The sequence below is a fragment of the Diceros bicornis genome, chromosome X (assembly GCF_020826845.1).
Source record: "Diceros bicornis minor isolate mBicDic1 chromosome X, mDicBic1.mat.cur, whole genome shotgun sequence".
Taxonomy (NCBI): Eukaryota; Metazoa; Chordata; class Mammalia; order Perissodactyla; family Rhinocerotidae; genus Diceros; species Diceros bicornis.
The window spans coordinates 100,312,692-100,334,938 of NC_080781.1; the positions used below are offsets into that span (position 1 = coordinate 100,312,692).

The 22,247-nt window shown below is 42.1% G+C and overlaps 1 protein-coding gene and 1 pseudogene across 1 annotated transcript; one reads left to right on the forward strand and one right to left on the reverse strand.

Annotated features, from left to right (window-relative positions):
* Positions 1-581: 581 nt before the first annotated feature.
* On the forward strand, positions 582-21,945 carry PRPS1 (phosphoribosyl pyrophosphate synthetase 1). The gene is made up of 7 exons (XM_058536462.1): positions 582-822; positions 11,740-11,923; positions 13,042-13,140; positions 14,863-14,987; positions 17,615-17,788; positions 19,786-19,945; positions 20,844-21,945. The coding sequence occupies exons 1-7, from the start codon at positions 701-703 to the stop codon at positions 20,934-20,936; spliced, it is 957 nt and encodes a 318-aa protein (XP_058392445.1). The 5' UTR covers positions 582-700; the 3' UTR covers positions 20,937-21,945.
* LOC131401307 (large ribosomal subunit protein uL22-like) lies at positions 9,520-10,376 on the reverse strand (annotated as a pseudogene).
* Positions 21,946-22,247: the final 302 nt, after the last annotated feature.

Consider the following 22,247-nt stretch of genomic DNA (forward strand, 5'->3'; position numbering starts at 1 on the left):
GGCAAAGGCGACACTGTGCAATTGCAAAGAGCAAACAAGCCCTTTGGATGTGCCTGTGCTATGGGTGTCTATGATGTAAAAGTGCTTTAATTCATCCCCGTCCTTATATTCAGATAAAAATCATGTTCAGAAACATGCAAACTCATGTTCAGAAATTTCCCCTTCAGTCTAACTGTGGCTGCGATCCTGATAAACAGATTTTCTTAAAAGAAACTGTAAACCAGAGCTAGACTTACTTTCTGGTGCTGAAAAAAAAAAGTGTGGCTAATTTCCCGCTTGCGGGAAATATCTGGCCCTGCGCGTCACCAGCATCTCCCCACCCCCAGTCAAGCGCGGTTTATCTCCGCGCTCTTGAGCCAGCTCTCCCCGACTGCCTAGCTGCAGGGGGCGGGGCTATTTCTTAGCCTCGCCCCCTTCATGGCCTCCAGCCAATACCTGAGAGAGTCGGAGGCTGGCGGGGCTACAGTGAGAACCCGCCCACTGCTACCGCTCAGCTAATCGGGACTGGCAGGGGGTGGACCTCCCTGCTGACCCCGCCTCTCCGGCGCTGGGCAATTTAGAGCCGCGCGCCGGGCGGGAATGTAAGATGGCGGAGTAGCAACGCGAAGTGCATAATACTGAGTCTCTGGGCCGACCTCGGTTCAGGTCTCGGCAGCAGCAGTGATCGCTGAGCGAAGAGTGCCTAGGGTAGTTGGCCAAGATGCCGAATATCAAAATCTTCAGCGGCAGCTCCCACCAAGACTTGTCCCAGAAAATTGCCGACCGCTTGGGCCTGGAGCTAGGCAAGGTGGTGACTAAGAAATTCAGCAACCAGGAGACCTGGTAAGGGCGAAGTTGGGACTCCGGCCGGCCTCACCTGCCCGGGCTGCGGGGGCGATGCTTGGGCGGCAGAGGCTAGGGGAATGGGGCTGCCGCGTGAGTGTGAGTTCTGAGGGGCTAGGATGGGGAGGAAGGGGCAGCTCTGTGGCGAGCGTGCCCCATGGGCTGTTTCCGTTATTTTACCTCTCGCGGGAGGGTCACGTTCATTCTCACCGTGCGGTGGGGTGGAGTCAAGATGGAGCGTGAGGCGAAGCTGCTAGGTTAGAAGGCTAGGGCTAGAGGACCCAACGCGAGGATAGTGGCTGCCGAGAGCGACGGAAGGGATAGCCGCTTAGCCTCGGCCGTGGGGACACGTGGCTTCGTCGCTTCGCTGTTGAGCCATCCAGGCCGGACTGGGTTCGCTTCAGCTCTTAGACCCGCTTGCGTGGGAGAACCTACTGCCTACTGAGCCCTCCTCGTGTTTCTCCTAGAGTCTAAGCAGCAGCTTTTCGATTCGAAATGGTGTGGGTCGAGTTTGGCATTGAGGGAAATTGACGTTATATACTGAGGGCGCCAAAATTATTACTGAGGACTTCCCTTAGATTGGCAAGCGTTGCCTTTTCACATGTTTACAATCACATCTTTAGAATCGGAGCCATACTTAAATCCAGTTGATCTGATAAAGTGATTTACCTCTGCATCCTGATTCCCAGCATCTCAGCTTGAGACATCCAGAAAATCGTAGGGAACCTTAATTATGGAATCTTTGACCTTCCCCATTGCAGCTGCCGGTACAGATAATACAAAAGCATATTTTTCGGTAGCAAAGTCTTTCCTGAACTTGTCCACTTCTCTTAGCAGTGTGTGGGGAATTTAAGAAACAGTTTTATCCCTGAATGTTAAGATAATTGGGAAAAGATGGTGGAGTGGAAGACCGAGATCACGTATTCGTGCATTGCAATTCGAATTTTTTTCAGTGCCTTGCGAATGAAACTTGTTCCCTTCCCCCACTTCCACCCTCCTCCTGCACCTTGGGGCCATGTTAGAGATAACTTGATTACCTGATCCTTTCAATACCCCTTCTATCTAAACATAGACCCTTCTACCTAAACATAGAATCTTCTGGTTGTGATAGGCTTACTTTGTGTTTTGTTATTACCGTGTTGATCAAATCAGAGCAGTGCCCACAATCTTACAGATACAGTTATCTTCTGTTAAGGGACAAGTTTACACCAAACGTAGTGATCAGTTAAATTAGTTAAGGTTACTTTGAACATTGTTTTCCGAAATGCTTTTATTTCCTTTTTTCATTCTTTAAACTGATTACCACAGCATAACTCCCCTTATACTTTTTAGATCCTGCTGATAAAAGCATTCATCTGTAGCGGACAGCTTCCTTCTGGATGCTTGATTATTGTGCCTCTGGTTGTGATGCAAATGATAGTGCAAACACTGATGCCATCTGTAACCAGGCAATACCTTATTCAAAAGAGGCTAGCTAAGCTGCTGGCTTTAGCTGTGACCACACCATTATGACTCATGGGCCATGATAAAGAAAATAAAACAGGACCAGACTTTGCAAGTGGCAATAAAGCTAGGGGACAAGAATGATTTTTCATTTAGAGGGTTTTTTTTGACCCCCTTAGAGAACTGTGGTTATTAAATCCTCTTCCTGTGCCTCTAGGAAAAATACAAAGACTTTGTTTTTCCTTGTGTTAAGCCTTCACCCTCTGCATAATGCAACACACCAGAACCTGAGGCTATACTGGGGGAGAGCAACTTAGTTTTCTACTGGCTGATTTATCGGAATTCATCAGCCACCCCAATCTACTTCTGAGATATAAGGCTGATTTCAATTTTATACAACTGGACGTTAACATGCTTGGAAACATTGGATAAGATTAAGCCCAATGTGGAAAATTGCTGTCTGGTTAGGTTTCCTTGTTTCTGGCTTAATCATTAGCTTTTTGGTTCCTTAGATGTTCTGAAATCTTCATTGAACATAATTGGATATGTTGCCTATGGATCTTCCCCCCCATCACCCCCATCAACCTTTGGCTTTTCTGTACTGCAGAAGTGGTAACTGCTGCCCAGCGTGGCTCTTGGGATCTAAAGGTCATGGACAGGGCTGCTCAGTGGGTGCTGTGGGTCGTCAGGTGGGGAATTGCAGGGCCCATCCTCAAATGAGATAGTTTTACCACTTGCTACAGTTAGGCACAGTCTCAGGGGTGATGCACTCTTGATCAAAGTGGCTTTTCTTCTGAATTCAGGATCATCCTTTGCTGTCCAGTTATTTAGGAAGCATACTACATGTAGCTGGGTGTGTCACACACACAAATAGATAAGAGTGGTTAAAAGCTCAGGCTCTGGAATCAGAGAACCTGGATTTGAATCCTTAGCCTTTCTTTGCCTCAGTAATCTCATCTGTAAGGTAGTATCTACCTACCCATAGAGTTGTTGTGAGGATTAAATGAGGTAGGAGTAAAGTTCTTAGAACATTGTCCAATGCAATGAATGTACAATAAACATTGGTAAGAAGGGGTGGTGATGGTATTGCAGAAAATTTGGAAAATATAGAAGAGGACAAGGGGAAAAAAGACATCCCTAATAATTCTACTACCCAAGATAAACTGTTCACATTTTGATTTATGACCTTCTAGATGTTTGTGTGTTTATATACTTTTTTCAAATATCTAAGACGTGTATAGCTTTCTTCATCAGCAATATAATTTGAATAGTTTCTCCCCTTAATATTTAGTCTACATGGTTTTAATAGCTGTATAGTCTTGTCTTATGGTTTTACCATAATTTTAGATAATCAAGTTCCTATTATTAGATATTTCCAATTTTGTATCTAATGCCTTTATATGAAAACCCTTCAACATAAATCTTTGACCATTTCTGATTATTTCCTTAGGATAAATCCCTAGAAGGCGAATTACTAGGTTAAAGGGTATACATTGTTTTTCAGGCTTTTGATACCTATTGCCGAATTGCTCTCCAGAAAAGTTGAACCAATTTCCACTCTCATCAGCAATAATAACAATATTAATAATAATTAATGTATAGTGAATGCTTAAGATGTGCTAGTTACTATGCTAAGCACTTTATACACATATCATATTTAATCCTCTCAACACTGATATGAGGAGTTCTTCTTACTATCCCCATTTTATGGATGAAGGAGCTAAGATTCAGAGGTTAAGTAACTTGACCAATTCTGGGTATTATTGTTCTTTAGAATTTTTGCCGATACAACGTCTCATCTGGCTTTTAAAACTTTTGAATATACTAAAATGTTTTACCCCAATCTCTTCAGTATTGATAAATAACTTTGGTTTATCTCGTTACTCTGGATAGGCTGAGAGGGGGAAGACTTTCACTTTGGTTGCCTAGGATTTTCCTAAGAACTATATCCTTTGGTTGGTTAATCCCATGTATTTTGCACATGCCAGCATCTCCGTCTAAATTCTTGAGATTTTCTTAAGAATACCGCCTGCCTTTTAGATTCACTTTTATTTCCTTTTTGTGTTTCTTTTTTTTGTGAGGAAGATTAGCCCTGAGCTAACATCTGTTGTCAGTCCTCCTCTTTTTGCTGAGGAAGACTGGCCCTGGGCTAACATCTGTGCCCATCTTTCTCTACTTTATATGGGACGCCGCCACAGCATGGCTTGACAAGCAGTGCTTCGGTGCACGCCCAGGATCCGAACCTGCGAGCCCTCGGGCCGCCGCAGCGGAGCGCAGGCACTTAACCGCTATGCCACCAGGCCAGCCCCACTTTTTGCGTTTCTTAACATTCCATGCTAGTCGGATGCACTTATGCCTGATGCTAAAGGAAAGGGTAAAGGAGAAGTTCGTTTTCTCGTTGGATGGACATAGCCGGTTGTCTGGCCTCTCTAGAATAGGAAGGGAGAATGATTGGCCCAAAGTCATTTGGAGAACAGGCCATTAGCTAGAGGGAAAGAACAAGGAGTGTTATCCTTTAAATTGCTAAACCAGATCTTTCTGCCTGATAGATTATATTAAGAGCAAACAGATTTTAGTCATAACTGTTCTACCATCAATCACTGCCTAACTTATCATCTCTTAGACTTAGAGGAAACCATAAGAATAATATTAAGATTTTTTTGAGGATTCATTGAACTGTTTATTGACAAGCTGTATAATCTGAGTGTAGTTCATGGGCTTTTTAAGGCTTTCTGGAAGTCTGTACATTCTGATACTACTGGAGGGAAAGATTGGTCTTGATCGGTGAGATTAGAATTATACACAGTAAAACAAGGCAGTGTCCTAATTTACTTGCATCACTTTATTTTTAATATAGTAAAATAACTTTTTCAAGTTGTTAGGTGCATGCGTGGTCATAACATCCTTCTAGGCTTGAGGGTAAGTTTTAGTCCTAAGTTTGGCTTTGGGAAATGGCTGAACTGTTGGTTGATTATCATCAGGTAATATAATAACAAAAAATGGTACTAGTGATTGTGTTGGGTGGTGAGCTGGTGTTTTTTTTAAGAGTTAATTTTCAAACCTTAATGTGATGCTAGAATATAATTTTTAAAGGAATCGCCTCTACTAAAGCTGTGTATTTAGCAAATATTCTCTGATGTTTAAGTTGGCAGTGATAATTTAATTTTATAATTAATACCTTACCTGCTTTCAAGAAAGGATTTGAAGTGTGTTTCATGATAGTCACATGTACAAAAGATTCGTTAAGTAGATACATCAGAAGCCTTATAGAACAAAGGACTATAGTAATTGTGCCAAGAATTTGGCATAAAGTGATTACTGAAGTTTAGTGTTACTTTAACTGTATCCCTTGACTTCCTGGCAGCCAAAAGGATAAAGGCATATGCAATGGATTATGTAGTTTTTGTTTTCATAAAACTCTTGACACTTCCAGGCACAACATTCTAAGAACTTGATAGGTGGGATCCTAAAATAATAATATTGAGTAACATAATGAACCATGTAAACAATTTTGTGGGTATTTTGTGTGTGTGTGTGTGTGTGAGGAAGATTGGCCCTGAGCTAATATCTGCCTATCCTCCTCTTTTTTTGCTGAGGAAGACTGGCTCTGGGCTAACATCCATGCCCATCTTCCTCTACTTCATATGGGACGCTGCCACAGCATCCCATAGCATGGCTTGACAAGCGGTGCGTGGGTGCACGCCCGGGATCCCAACCAGCGAACCCCGGGCCACTGCAGCAGAGCGCGAGCAGTCAACTGCTTGTGTCACCCGGCGGGCCCCTGTGGGTATTTTTTATACTGACTTTGATAGTTGAGGCATTTGTAAAGAGAGATAAGCCACCATGGTTTAAGATGTTGTTTTTTGGTCTTACTTGATAATAAGAAAGCTGTAGAATAGATAATTAGCCCGTCTCCTCTACTGTCTTGGATCAGTTGTCAAACTGCTGTTCCCCAGCTCCTAATCAAACAATCTGACTCTGGCAAGTGAATGTCTGGAGCACAGATGATAGTCTGTGTTCTTGACTGAAACAAGAGCCTTAGGCCTCAGATACCAGATGTAGAGGGCAGAGTTGCCTTTTTATTGGAAATCAATGTGAGTGGCTTTCATTCTCCCCAGGGAAATGGAGATCTTGGTCAAGGAGGTGAGGAATGGGGCTCACCCCATACCTGTGGGCGGCGTTAAAATTTTCTTGAGTTTTGAAGTTGCTCAAATATTTGAAGTATTTGGTCAAGACCCAGAGTTGTGCACCATAAAACACAGAAGGGGGACGGCCTGGTGGCTAGCGGTTAAGTGCGTGCGCTCTGCTGCAGCGGCCCAGGGTTCGCGGGCTCAGATCCTGGGCGGGCTTGGATCCCTGGTGCGCACCAACACACCGCTTGTCAGGCCATGCTGTGGCTGCGTCCCATATAAAGTAGAGGAAGATGGGCACAGATGTTAGCCCAGGGCCAATCTTCCTCAGCAAAAAGAGGAGGATTGGCAATGGATGTTACCTCAGGGCCAATCTTCCTCACAAAAAAAAAACAAAACAAGACACAGAAGGTACTCTTTTAGCCTGGAACCTCTCAAAGAGCGGGCAGTGTTAGTAAAGGATATCTGAGAAGTCCCTTTAAACACCCACTGCCTCTTGTTTGGGCCTACCATAATGAGGAACTGCAGAACGTATTCTCCTCCAGGAAGGGTTACTTAGTCTTGTCCATTTGCATTTTTAAAAATTTTAATAATATATTTTGTTTATACCAATATATCCAAAATATTATAATTTTAACATGTAAGCAATATTAAAATTGAGATATATTTTTCCTTTTATTTATACCGTCTTCACAATTAGATGTGTATTTTACACTTACAGCGCCTGTCAATTCAGTTCCTCAATAACCACCCGAGGCCAGTGACTCATTCTGTTCTGTTGAGCAGTGCCATTCTAGGACCTACACTTTGGAAAACATGGAAGTTGCTCTTCCAGAAAGTCTTCCGTGGCTCTCTCCTGCCTGTCCATTTGAATTTTGAAGAACATCTTCAGAAAGCAGTTTCGGCATTGGCATAGTTGACGTTGTCGACAGATTCAGTTGTTTCTTAAGCTTATCTGGTGATTAATAGATGTCAGTTCAGTTCAGGGGTCCACGAAAGTGCTGTATTGTTCGTCATGTTGCTCACTATCACTCTTTCAGGATCCAGCCAGAAAATTCTTTGTAGCTATCACATCTTGGTGGGCCCATCAGGTTGTAGTTCTACCCAAAATTAAATGTCTGTGAGCTGAGTATCTGTAAAAGGGTATGAGCAGATTTGTCAAAACCTTTTAAAGAAACATGTTGGACCCACTTGCGTCTAGTGTGTAGTGAGGTACTTTGCGAGGGATAATAAAAATCAAGTCTTCTAAATTTTCACAATAACAGGCCTACAGAAGGGTCACATTCTGTCTAAAGTGAGTGGATGCAAGAGGCAGCCTAATCCTGAGAGGTATTCATTCATTCCTTCATTCTTCGTGCCATATTGGCACTGGCTGGCTGGGGATACAGGTGAGCATGACAGCTCTGGTCCCTGCCTTCATGGAGCTTACATTCTAGTGGAGGAGACAGACAATAAACAAGTGCATAAAAAATAAAGTGATAACAAATTGTGATAAGCGTTCTGAAGGGAATAACCAGGGCGATGAGAGTATAAGTGGGGAGGGCCACTTCATTTAACTTTATTTTGGAACATTTCAAACATATACAGAAGTAGAGAGAATAGTAGTGATCCTTCCCACCCATGTGCCCATCACTGAGTTCAGCAGTTACCAATTTATGGCTAATCTTATTTCATCTATTATTACCCTTCCCCACACACATTCACAATTGAATTATTTTGAAGCAAGCCTAGATATTATATCACCCATATATATTTCAATAACTGCAATACCATTTTCTTGCCTAAAAAAGTTAACAATAATCTCTTAATATCAGATAACTAGCTAGTGTTCAAATTTCCCTGTCTCATAAGTGTGTTTTTTCACAGTTTTCTTGAATTGCTATGCAAATAAAGTTCATATAGTGCAATTGGTTGATATTTTTTTAAGTCACTTTTAATCTTATAGGTTCTCAGGGAAGTCACTTTTAATAAGATGGGCAGGGAAGATATTTTGATTGGAGACCTGAGAAATGAATGAGCTAGTTGGAGAAAGAGCATTCCAGGTAGTGGGAAGAAATGCAAAGGCCATGAGGTGGGAAAGGGTATATTCAAGGAATGTAAAGGAAGACAGCATGACTCATGCATGGTAAGCTAGGGAGGAAATATTTTGAGATGAGCTATTTCTCAAATTAACTTAAAAACCAGAGTTCTCCAGATTCTCTCTCAGTCTTACATAGTTTCTCAGAAAATAATGCAACGGGACTAGGTTCTTTTGACTTACTACAGAAGTGCCTTTGTTTTTTTTTTTTTTCCCTTTTTCTCCCCAAAGCCCCAGTAGATAGTTGTATGTTATAGTTGCACATCCTTCTAGTTGCTGTATGTAGGACGCCGCCTCAGCGTGGCCCAACAAGCGGTGCGTCGGTGCGCGCCGGGATCCAAACAGGGGCCACCAGTAGCGGAGCGAGTGCACTTAACCGCTAAGACACGGGGCCGGCCCTGGCCTTTGTTTTTAGTTATACTTTTATGACCTCAGCTTTCACTGAGAGCTGAAGTAATGGCTTACTCAAGTATACACAAGATATAATAATGCACTTTTTGTTAAAATTGAATTTTGAGATAATTGTAGATTCACATGCAATCGTAAGAAATAAAAAAGAGATCCTATGTACCCATTACCCAGTTTTCCCAAAGTTGCCAACCATAGTTTTTCCAAACTACAGTTTTCTTGCAAAGCTGTAGTATAATGCAGCAACCAGGATATTGACATTGATGCTGTCAAGATACAAAGCCATTCTGTCACCACAAGGATCCTTCCTGCTGCCCTTATTGTAACCACACCCACCTTTCTCCTCCTCCCCCTCTGTAGTTTTCTTTTTTATATTGCCTTTTACCTGGTTTTGGTATCTGGGTAATACTGGCCTCAGAAAATGAGTTGGAAGGTATTCCCTCCTCATCTGTTTTCTGGAAAAGAGTGTGCAAAATTCGTGTTAATTCTTTAACTGTTTGGTAGAATTCTCCAGTGAAGCTGTTTTAGGTCAGTCTTCCTAGAGGTTTGTCAATTTTATTGATTCTCCTACCCCCAAGAACCAGCTTATGTTTGATTGGTTGTTCTCTATTATTTTACTGTTTTCTTTTTTTTCGCTTTTACTTTTATTTGCATTTAATTTACGTTGGATTTATTCCTGGGCCATAAGTTTTTGTTTCTTCAGTTTCTTCCGGCATATCTTTTTCTTCTGTGCAACATCCTCTTCTGGTTTAGGAACGATCTGCTCTTTTTCAGTAAGGATCATCTCAGTGTGGCAGGGCGAGCTCATGTAGGGGTTGACCTGCCCATGAGCTCTGTACGTCCTGCATGGCATCTTGGGGGCTTTGTTCACTGGATGTGCTCAATGACCAGAGGTTCTACCAGGCCCTTAAGTTCAGCATTACTCTCTGCATTTTTAAGCATGTGCAGTAAAAATTCAGCACTCTTTTTGGGCCACTGACCCTGTGTCCAGCCCCACTGTTTGGCCTGGGTACACCTACAACTCCGCCATTGTATCAACGGAATGGCACACACTGCTTCTTTTATTTATTTATTTATTTTTTTTGAGGAAGAGTGGCCCTGAGCTAACATCCGATGCCAATCCTCCTCTTTTTTTGCTGAGGAAGAGTGGCCCTGAGCTAACTTCCGTGCCCATCTTCCTCCACTTTATATGGGACGCTGCCACAGCATGGCTTGACGAGCGGTGCATCGGTGCGCACCCAGGATCCAAACCTGTGAACCCTGGGCCTCCGAAGTAGAGTGCACGCAGTTAACCATTTGGGCCGCTGGGCCGGCCCCCACTGCTTCTTTAAAGTGACATCCTTCAGATACTTTGTGGCTTTTTGGATATGCATACCCTTGATAGCCTGGGCAGTTTCACAAGTGTTCTTAAAGCGAACACAAAGATTTGAACTTCTTGCATGATTTTGTGGGTTTTCTGGGTCAAGTGAGTAGCGAACCATTTTCAGAGAGCACCTCAGGCCGCTTATGGGAAGAGCTATTTTACTGTTTTCAATCTCATTGATTTCTGCTCTTATGGTTATTTTCTTCCTTCTGCTTACTTTAAGTTTATTTTGCCCATTTTCTAGTTTCTTGATGTAAGGACTTAAGATCATTGATTTGATGCACTTTTAACATAAGGATCCTTAGTATAAAATACTTCTTGAATTCAGTGCCAGAAGGTTTATCTTCAGATACTGCAAACTAACGTGTTTTCCACTTTGTTCTCTCTACCAGGAATCTCAACTTCCCGGTTCTGATTGGTTTCTGGTTTGATTTTTACCATTTGCTTTTATTTTTCTTGCTTTGCGATATCAACTAATCCCACTCTTTTTAAAAGTAGGATCCTTTCAATTGTTACTTGGATTGGAAAACAATAAATATTAAATAATAATTATCTCCTATATCAGCTTCTTCTGGCAACGGAATTATCTCCTATTGGAGAAGTTTTTCTCTTCATCGCTAGTGGTTATCAACCATTCTGTTTTACTCCTCGTCTATACACACTACACACGTATGCACGCATGCACACCCACCAATACCCCACCTCACCTAGAAGATTAATTGGGGAAATGGTGTTGCTTTGAGGTGTCACTGAGGTTATTATTTTTTAATCATAATTTATTCTTGGTAAGGATCGAAGAATGGATATTAAAACTTTCATTTTGTGGTAAAATATAGCCCTACTCCATAATTAGAGTAACTTTCTATGAGATTTTTTTAAACAAGACTTACTAATTGGACTGGAGTACAATTAGCATAGAGTGAGAGCAAGGACCACATGTTTTATTCTCCATGGTGTCCCTGGCACCTAGCACAGTGACTGGCCTATGAACATTCAGTATTTGTTGAGTGAACTGCCAATATGGTAGATGTGCCGCTGTCTTCTGTAGAAGGCATCATTATAGAATAGTAGTGATTCATTCCTTATATGTTCTTTCTGTTTCTTTTGTTACGTATGAATTGTGACAGTCCCAGATGCTGTATCAAATTTGCATTCACAGGTCACGTATCTATATGAAATGAGATATGGGCTACCTACTGAAATTATGGTCCAATTACTTATAAGTACTTTAGCCAATCTTTTTCATGTCATGTCACATGTAAAAATAGGTAATATTTGTATAGTACACTGGAGCAAACTGAGGCAGTAAACCACTTCTGGTACAGGGGCTCCTCCAGGGGACCTCCTCAAGTCTGAGGGGATCAGTGTCGACATGCAGCTGTAGCCCATTCATAGGGTACTAGTAGGAAAGCTGTGCTTTTGAGATCTTACTATCTACAGAAGTATATATAATGCTTTAAAATCTCATCTTTGTTGTCCTTTCTTTCCCACTGTAGTGTGGAAATCGGTGAAAGTGTGCGTGGAGAGGATGTCTATATTGTTCAGAGTGGCTGTGGTGAAATCAACGACAATCTGATGGAGCTTTTGATCATGATCAATGCCTGCAAGATTGCTTCAGCCAGCCGGGTTACCGCAGTCATCCCATGCTTCCCTTATGCCCGGCAGGATAAGAAGGATAAAGTAGGAACAGAATCTCTTTTTCTTTAATTTTTTTTTTTTTTTAATCAGGGGAAGCAGGAGCACTTGCCCAAAGTCACCAAAAATTTTCTTAATCATCAGATATATATTTAGAGGGTATTATTTTTGTGGCACATTCTCTTAGGTATTACTCGATCTTCAAAACAATTGACGTGATTGGTTTGTATAAAGCAACACACTTGGAGTCTGTATATTTTTTTCTAGTCATACCTCTGTGACTTTCGGTTAGCTCACTGCTGTTTTTAATTGTATCAGTAAGACTAAGCACCAGCTCCCATGGAGTAGACTATTTTTTAAACTGTGACAGATCCTCTGGGATGCTCTGGGGGTTCTAGTTGTGACCTCTTCATAAAACTTGAAGTCTGTTGTATGAATACTTGGTCTTATTATACACACACACGCTGCGCATTATTTATCTGGCATATTAAAATATAAGACATATACATATAACTTTACAGGTCTATTGTAATCAATGCCTAAATTTTACATACAATGCTTGGGAGAAGGCCAGATATTTTTATTCCAATTGAGTGTGGTGCTCCTACAGAGTATAAAAGGCATGGGCTATGCTATTTCAGAGTGCAGCAAGCGTGTTTACCTGTTATTTAAAGGGGTTGAGGTTGCTGGAAGGTTGACCTCCAGATGAGTAAGGGGGTGGTGTAATTTACAAAGCTACAATTTCCATTCTGTGATATGTTGTTAAATTTTGACATGTTAGGTGTTATACAGGTTGGAGTATATATGTGTTGAAAGAGATTTTAATAAAATTCTTTTGAAAAAAATTTTTCTCTGCCTAATTTAAATAATTTAGCATTGGAAACACTTGAATAGGCTGAAAATATGTACATTAAGTTAATAAAATGAAAGGTAGGAAAGTATTTTCTGAAATATGTATCCTGAGTTGGAAAAGTGATATTGCACTTTATATTTGTGCTAGGTAGTGATCTACTCAGAGTCAATGGCCATGTCACTTTCTGTGAATTTCTTGGTAGCACAGCGCCTTAAACATAGTAAGTATGTAATAAATAAATGCTTCTTGAGCAAATGAATTGTTTCTCAAATTGGCTTTTTTTTTTTTTTCTTTCCTCCCCTCCATTTAGAGCCGGGCTCCAATCTCAGCCAAGCTTGTTGCAAATATGCTCTCTGTAGCAGGTGCGGATCATATTATCACCATGGACCTGCATGCTTCTCAAATTCAGGTATCAATGGAACCTAAATATTAGCTTAGAAATTATTAGGGGTTAGAAAGTGGGGAGGAGAGGACTGATAATGCTGAAGACTTCAGAGAGGCAAAAAACTGCCCAAGTACAGCTCAAATAAACTAGATACTGGCGACATTTTGAACATCCTCACCTTAAGCAGAGTTCATGATCTTAGTCACTTGGGGTGGTTGGATAGGGAGGCAGTGTGGTATTCTGGGAAGAGCGTAGGCTTTGGGATCAGATCTAGTTTGAATACTGGCTCTGACACTTACTAGCTTTGTAACCCTTGCAGTTTATTTAACTTCTCTGAACATACACTGCTTTGTTATTACGAGTATTAAAAAAGATATTAAATTCATAGTATAATGCCTGGCTCATGACAGGCACCAAATAAATGGGAGGTGTTATTGTCATCATTAAATTTAGAGCCACAGATTTGGAACCTACTTTCTTTTTTTTGTGTGAGGAAGATCAGCCCTGAGCTACATCCATGCCAGTCCTCCTCTTTTTGCTGAGGAAGACTGGCCCTGAGCTAACATATGTGCCCATCTTCCTCCACTTTATATGGGGCGCCGCCACAGCATGTCCTGACAAGCAGTGCGTCGGTGCGTGCCCAGGATCCGAACCCGGGCCGCCAGCAGTGGAGCGCGTGCACTTAACCGCACCACGCGGCCGGCCCCCGAGGAACCTACTTTCTAGCATAAACCCAGAGTAAGGGGAGTGGAATACCATCTTATATTTTATACTTGTTTTTTTTTTTTTGAGGAATGTTGGCTCTGAGCTAACATCTGTTGCCAATCTTCCTCCTTTTTTTTTTTCTTTTTTTCTCCCCACACCCCAGTAGATAGTTGTATGTCATAGTTGTACATCCTTCTAGTTGCTTTATGTGGGACGCTGCCTCAGCATGGCTTGATGAGTGGTGTGCAGGTCCGCCCCCAGGATCCAAACCGGCAAACCCCGGGCTGCCGAAGCAGAGTGTGCGCAGTTAACCGCTATGCCACCAGGCCGGCCCCGTTATTTTATACTTTTTAAAGAGACTTTCAAATCATTATCATTGGAGGCTTATGGCAATCCAATGAGGTACATAGGACAGGTGATTGGTTATACCAATTTTATAGATGAAGAACAAAGTTGAAAAACACAACTAATCTGTAGCAACTAGTATTAGAACACAGATCTCCTGACTTCTAGTTACTCTCTGTGACCATTTATTATAAATACCTTCCACTAAGTTTATATACCATAGCATTGCTAACTGGTTTACCAGTTAGTTTTTGCTCCTTAACAAACCAGCCCAACATTTGGTGGCATAAGGCAGTAAGTATTTATTGTCTCACGGGTCTGCACGTTGGCTAGAAGTTCTGGTCTCGGCTGAACTTGGCCGTTTTTCCCATTGGCTCACTCATGTGCCTTTGGTCAGTTGTGGGTTAGCTGGGGGCTGGCTTTGCCCATCATGGCTGGGCTGTCTTACACAGTCCAGTTTCAAAGAGGGCATTTTTACAGTCTACCACACTGGGCATGCCTTCTGATCAGTTTGAGTGTTGTAGTAAGGTATTCTTTGGGCAAATTACTATTCTCTTTGTGTTAGTCATTTATAAATGGAAGAAAAGGGTAAACCTTAAACTTACACAATGTTACATGTCAAATTGATTCAGTTAAAAAATAAATAAAGAGAAGAGAAAGAAAACAAAACAAAATTGACCTAGCTTCTTTCTACAGGGCTTTTTTGATATCCCCGTGGACAATTTGTATGCAGAGCCAGCTGTCCTGAAGTGGATAAGGGAGAACATCTCAGAGTGGAGGAACTGCACTATTGTCTCACCCGATGCTGGTGGAGCTAAGAGGTGTGGTTGAAATTTGTACTGTTCCCAATGTACTGGGAAGATCTTTCAGACAGTTGTATCAGAAAGTGATGTTTTTCTATCCAGTGACAGTTTTAAGTACTTCAGAATGGATGCGCCAGTAGCTGGGACGTGGGCTGGATATAGTTTTACTCACTCATCTTTTACTGGCCTGAGTCACTACCCGAAAGACAAGACAGCAGCCAAGGAGCCCTAAATAGTCTGGTATTGTGGGCTTGACTGTAACCCAGTAGTAACTTAGCACTGCAGGGCTAGCAGACTGCTGTAAACCTATCAGGAAGGGGAGGAAATTTGGTTTTCTAATGAATGGCACCTGCTATCGAACCACATGCTAATAGCAGACAAGTAAGCTTTTACACACCTCTTAATGCTGTGGTTAGACCATTTGGATCCTTTGGATTAAAATATTAAGCAGGAGGGAAAATAAAGTGTGGTAATTTTATTTAAAGCCAAGACCATAACATTTTAAACAAACTGATTGCCAGGGATTGCCGGTTGCCGTGCTTTGCAGCTCATGTGGTGCCGACTAAGAGCTTTTGATTTCCCTAGTGGATCACTCGTTAGTGATGCATTCAAAAGTATGACATGTTCTTCTTGTTGTGGAAATAGAATGAAGAGCGACAAAACACAGATGATTCGGAAAAGCAAATTCAGATCTTTCTAAAAGCCATTCAGGGGCTGGCCTGGTGGCACAAGTGCTTAAGTGCGTGCTCTCTGCTTCAGCAGCCCGGGGTTTGCCGGTTCGGATCCTGGGCGCACACCGATGTACCACTTGGCAAGCCATGCTGTGGTGGCATCCCATATAAAGTGGAGGAAGATGGGCACGGATGTTAGCCCAGGGCCAGTCTTCCTCAGCAAAAAAAAAAAAAAAAAGGATGATTGGCAGATGTTAGCATAGGGCTGATCTTCCTCACACAAAAAATTAAAAAAAAGCCATTCAAAGTCTTCAGTAACTTTCTCAACAACTTCTTTATTTCAGTAACTTCAACAGAACTGATGAGCTGAGAACTTGAGTTCTATTATCCACCCAGGTGTGTGGTTTTGTGGGTCCCACGTAATCGCTAGTTAGCCCCTGTAATACTAGAGAGAGCACCTCAAAAACATCCTTCTAATGGTAGTTGTCATACTTGTCTTAACCTGTTGGGCATTATTTTCACATCTTGCCATGGAACTGAGAAATACTCATGTTTGAAATAAATAATCAAGCAGGATTTTCTTTCCAAAGTTGGGTACAAAAAAACTGCCTTCAGTAGATGACTTATCACTACATGATTTTTTGTTGTTTATAATTTTTTTATAGTGGTGAAGTATTTTCACAGTGAGTGGCTTGGCTGGGTTCTTCTGCCTTGGCAGGGTTTTTGGAGTAGGTAGAGATCCCTGTGTGATGTGACCTGCACATAGTTCTCCCCTCAAGAGTATAGGCAGTGACTTTTTCTGGCTGTTTATGCTTTGTCACTCACTGAGTTTGTTGGTGATTGAGTATGGACGGTCTGGGATGCTAGAACTAATTGATCATGCATTTGCCTCCGACAAGTCATCATTCCAAGCAGATTGGTTACTCTCGATGTTATGTGCCCACACAGTAGTAATGGAGAGCACAGGGTGTGGTCATTTAGATCAGGGTACACATTTTGCCTAGGTTGTGGTTCAAACCTTGTGTGTTCTCTATTCTATGGTCACAGGTTCCGCTAGTCAGCACAAACTCAGGTATGTGACCATAGTCACAAAGGAATCAGGACACAGTGCTCTGCTTGGACCAGTACTACATTAAAAAGTAAAACCCAAAGCACAGGCCTCTTCACATATGATGAGGATGGCACAGTGGAGCACGGACACGCCTGTCACTGGGGCAGCACACTGTCATTTACACCAAACAGATTTCTGTTTAAATTATATGGCACTTTGTCACCAAATAGATTTGTCTTCTATCGTACCTTCTAGTCTGGTTTGTATTATCTTGTAACAAAAAAAAAAGAATTCTGTTTTGATTTGGAGATACTTTGGGCTGTACAGTGAGATGCCCAGTTTGCCTGGTTAATTGGTGTAACTTTCTTTCTAGCAGTCATTAAAGGAACTCCCAAACTTGGTGTCCAGGTACAGTTGACATCGACAGTTGGTGGATCACTGAGGGCAGTGTGATGAGGGCACGGGCATTGGAACAGGCTGGGTACTGCTCATCTCCCGCAGGTTCAGGCTCACTTCTCACCACATCCGCATGTGCAATTGGGACAGTCTGCACTCCAGGGCGTTAGTTAACCAAGCCTTCTTTCTCCCCTTCTGCTGCCAATCCATTAAATGAACGTGCCTTAGTGTTATACTGCTTCCCAGAACTGGTGAGGGTGTCTGTCTATCCCCTACTGTAACCCAGAATGAATTATAACCTAAATTTGACTAATATATTCATAAACTCCTCTCAGGATATGGAGGCATCAGTCTATAAAACCCAGTTTGTGCTGTCAGTCTATTATAGTTGCTTTCTTCCAGCCCTGGGAAGGTTTCAAGGAGTATTTGCCCCCAGAAAACAAGCCCATTCTTTAGTCCATTTCTTTTGTCTTAGGATCCCCCCACACACAAACACAGGTTTTAACTGTGAACACCCTGTTTTGCAGAGTGACCTCCATCGCAGACCGGTTGAATGTGGACTTTGCCTTGATTCACAAAGAACGGAAGAAGGCCAATGAAGTAGACCGCATGGTGCTGGTGGGAGATGTGAAAGATCGGGTGGCCATCCTAGTGGATGACATGGCTGACACTTGTGGCACAATTTGCCATGCAGCTGACAAGTGAGTGCTCAGCGGTGGAGCTGGTGGTTAGAAGTCAAAAGCTAACTGCTGGGGCCGGCCCGGTAGTGCAGTGGTTAAGTGTGCGTGCTCCACTTTGGCGGCCCAGGGTTCCCAGGTTCAGATCCCGGGCGCGCACCAACACACCGCTTGTCAAGCCATGCTGTGGCGGTGTCTCATATAAAGTAGAGGAAGATGGGCACGGATGTTAGCCCAGGGCCAATCTTCCTCAGCAAAAAAAGAGGAGGATTGGCCTTGGATGTTAGCTCAGGGCTGATCTTCCTCTTCAACAACAACAACAACAAAAAGCTAACTTTTGTCCGAATTCCTTCAGCCTGCTGATTCTCTTTGGAACTGAATTGAGGGGATGATAACTAGCTGTGGGAGTTTTTCATCACCCTAGGCTTGAATTGCAGTACATATGATGAATTGCAGTACATATGAATTGATGAGTACTTTATTTTTTCCCAGATTTCCTTAGTTTTTTTTCTTTTTATTGTGCTAAACTATCTATAACACAAAATTTACCATTTTAAGTGTACAATTCAATGGCATTAGTTACATTCACAATGTTGTACAATTATCACCACTGTATTTACAAAATTTTTTCATCACTCTAAATACTCTACTTTTGATAATTTTTTTAACAAGTTAAAGTGGAAATCCATTGGCTTGAGAAGACAGAAATATAGTCTCCTATTTATAGTTTACCTGAGCCAGAAACCCTGATCTTAACTCTTGACGATCCATTTTAGCTGCTACTATCTTTGTTCATATCGCTTCTCTTCTCTTGCCTGCACCGTTCTAAATTGCCTTCCCTCTGTTCTCTCTGCTGCCAGGCACTAGTCTCTTACCTCCCCAGTGCATCTTTCACATTGCCTTTCCACATGCTAATCTTTCCACAACTATGGCTAGATCCCATCACTCCTCTCCTTTAAAACCTTAAGTGGCACCCCATTGCTTACAATCCAAGTCACTATAGACAGCATTGTCTCTCATAACTTTTCTTTAACTTCGTGAGTGTGCCTTGCCCAGGGCCTGGCATATAATAGGTGCTAAAAAAACTTATGTACTGAATGATTCCTGATTTGGATCCTGGAGTATACATTTATAAAATTCATTTTGTCTTCATATTAGTAAGGTAATGCTAATTGCTATAACAGATCAACTCCCTGAATTGTCAGTAGCTTAACATGATAAAGTTCCTTTCTTGTTCATGGCATACTCCAGTGTGAGTAGTCCTCTTTCAGTCTTGTGGCACTGCATCTTTAACATGTGGCTTCCAAGATTACTTTGGGAGATATTTCCATTTTGGCCAGCCAGAAAGGGAAAAGAGCATGGAAGATCACCCATGGATAATTTTTATAAGCCCAGCCAAAAAGTGGTGTACATTGTATCTGCCCACGTTTTGATAGTCAGAATTGTCACGTGGCCACTCCTAACTATGCAAGGGAGGCTGGGAAATGTAGTCCAGCTGTGTGTCCAGGAAGAAGAGATGGATTTTGTTGAGCGTAGCAGTCTGTGCTACAGTCCTTTTACACTAATACGAATGTATTCAGATAAGTTCTTAGTCCAGTTCTCTCTCCTTGCTATGGACTGAATCATGTCCATCTAAAATTGATATGTTGAAGCCCTAATGCTCATTGTGATGGTATTTGAAGGTGATACTTTTGGAAAGTAATTAGGTTTAGATGAGGTCATGATGGGATTAGTGCCCTTATAAGAAGAGACACTAGAGAGCTTGCTACCTCCTCCACATTGAGATGGCATCCACTAATAAGCCAAGAGAAGAGACCTCAGAATGAAACCTACCTCGCCACCACCTTAGACTCAGACTTCTCAGCCTCTGAAACTGAGAAATAAAATTCTGTTGTTTAGGCCACCCAGCCTGTGGTATTTTGTTATGGCAGCCAAGCTGACTGATAACACTCCTCCTTCCTAACTCATATTCTATAGTGACAAGTAAGATTAATCCAAATCAACTCTGCTTTTTCCTGTAGACTTCTCTCAGCTGGAGCCACCCGAGTTTATGCTATCCTGACTCATGGCATCTTTTCTGGCCCGGCCATTTCTCGCATTAACAATGCATGCTTTGAAGCAGTAGTAGTCACCAATACCATACCTCAGGAGGATAAGATGAGGCATTGCTCCAAAATACAGGTGAGGATGAGATTCTTGCAAAACACAACTCCACTAAGTATTTAGGAGGTGGTTACATATGTTGAATTAGATGTCTGGGTTCTGAAGATTTCTTCCTTTGCTCTTAAGGGTTTAGTCTGGCATCAGGATCTGTGATCCAAAAGTAAAAAATCACATGTTTAAAAATTCAAATTGCTAGACCTCAGAATCTCTGGAGGATGGAGCCCAGGATTCTATATTTTAACAGGCTCTCCCAGTGATTGTAATGCACACTCAAGTTTGTAGGTCCATGCTTTACAGTATGTGTGTGTCACTCTTAAATGTTAGCCCCTGCAGACCTAATGTGAAAGCTGATGGTGTGCTCCTTAGAACTACAGTGTTGTTCCAAGTGTGCTCTGGAAACCACCTAAATTAATTACCTGGAGTTCTTGTTAAAATGCACATTCCTTTGCTCCATCCAAGACCTACAGAACCAGAGGTCCTGGGACCAGTACTTTAGAGTAATTCCCCAAGTAATTATTAGACACTGAAGTTTGATTGCTGTGACACTAAAAGAACAAGGCTTTGCTTAATTAAAAATGTGTACAGTAATCCATTTGCTATCTGAAATATGTAGACCTGGAGGGTTGATGTCATTCTTAAAGATTTTTTTTCGGCTTAAATATTGTTTGTTTGTTTTTATTCCTAAGAATTTTTGAGTGTGAGTCAGGGCTTTTTCACCATTAGCATTCTGATTCTTTCCTAATGCTTATATTAAAAATGTTATGAAGACTAGCTGGGTGTGGGCTTATGAGGGGAAACAGCACAATGCAGCAGTCTCAAGAGGAAGGACCCTCCTCAGGCTGCTCATCAGTGTCTGCAAATTGGCTGGTCATCTCTGTCCCCTGATACTAACCTGAGGATTTTCTTGCCTTTGTAGGTGATCGACATCTCCATGATTCTTGCAGAAGCCATCAGGAGAACTCACAATGGGGAATCGGTTTCCTACCTATTCAGCCATGTCCCTTTATAATAGAATAATTTCTGAGGCTTTTTAAAAATAAAGTGGACCCCGCCCCTTGTTTTCCCTTGGTATTTGATGAAAAGTTCAGCAGAAGACCCAGCTTGCTCCAGTGTAGCTTTCTAAATCCCACACCAGGTATAATAGTGTTTCTCCTAAAATTTAGGGCAAGACAGATTGAGATTAACTGCTGGGATTTCCTTCCTACATTGTCTCATTCTGGCTTCTTTGATTTTGTGAGCCTTGCAGCTTTAACTACAGCTCAGCTGCTGCAGGATTTCAGCCTTTGAAGGGTGTTGTGTAGGGGTGTTGGAATGTGATTGGGGAAGCTCAGACTCCTTTGCATATGAATGCTTCAGGGTTTCCTTGGTTCAGAACTACTAGCAACAAAGCCAACCCAATCCCCCCACCCCCAACCTGTGACAAGTTCTCTAAGGTCTATGCTAAATGACAGCAAGAGCCCTCGCAGCCATGAACCCCGGCTCTGGTTGCTGAGCCCCCTGTCAGGCGAGGGGGACAGGCAGCTCTTAGCTCTGCTGCACTCAGGCGGGCGGGGCCTGAGGGGAGGCAGCATTCGGTGCAGCAAATGCTTCCTGGGAGGAAAAAGCCTGATCCATCACCCTCTGCTTGGGGACTGTAGTGCTTGGATTCTCCTTCGTACCTGTTCCTTTCCATTTGGCTTGATCTTCAGCCATCTTGACCTTTTCCTGGCCAAATATCTTCTTGGGCCCAACTGATCATTGTACCATAGTGTTCTGGAAAGCAAACTCGCTTCTTGCTCTGTATTCTCTAACATTTACACGAGATTATTTTGCTGTAGCTTAATCTTCCCTAGCCCACTACCACCGTGGTAGTAGGCTTTAGGTGGTGTTATAGTGCCTTTTGATTAATTTAAGTATTTGATTTTCATCTTCCTTCCTTGGATCTATTTGGCCTCTCAAATGACCTGAGATTTCTGTTAAAAAAATTGATGTTACTGTCTCTTGTAGAGGAAAATAATAAAATGTTTGTTTGCGTGTGATCGTGGGTCTCTATCATATCTGTAGTGGTCTCCCTGCCGGAGGTTTGGTTTAGGTGTCCTGCCGCCCAATGATAGCTCTTTGTTTCCACAGCATTAGCTGCATTGTTAAGCCAAGAGAAGACATTGGTAGCAGTTTTTTATTCAACTGTAAGACCTTAAGATATCTAGGGTTTACTAAAAACTAGATATAGTGTCATTCTATGCATTATACCTGAATTTCAGGATGTATAATGCCTGCTGGATCTCTAGTTCTTATTCCTGAGGATAGGAATTAGATATTTTCCTACAGGAGGAGAGTAGTT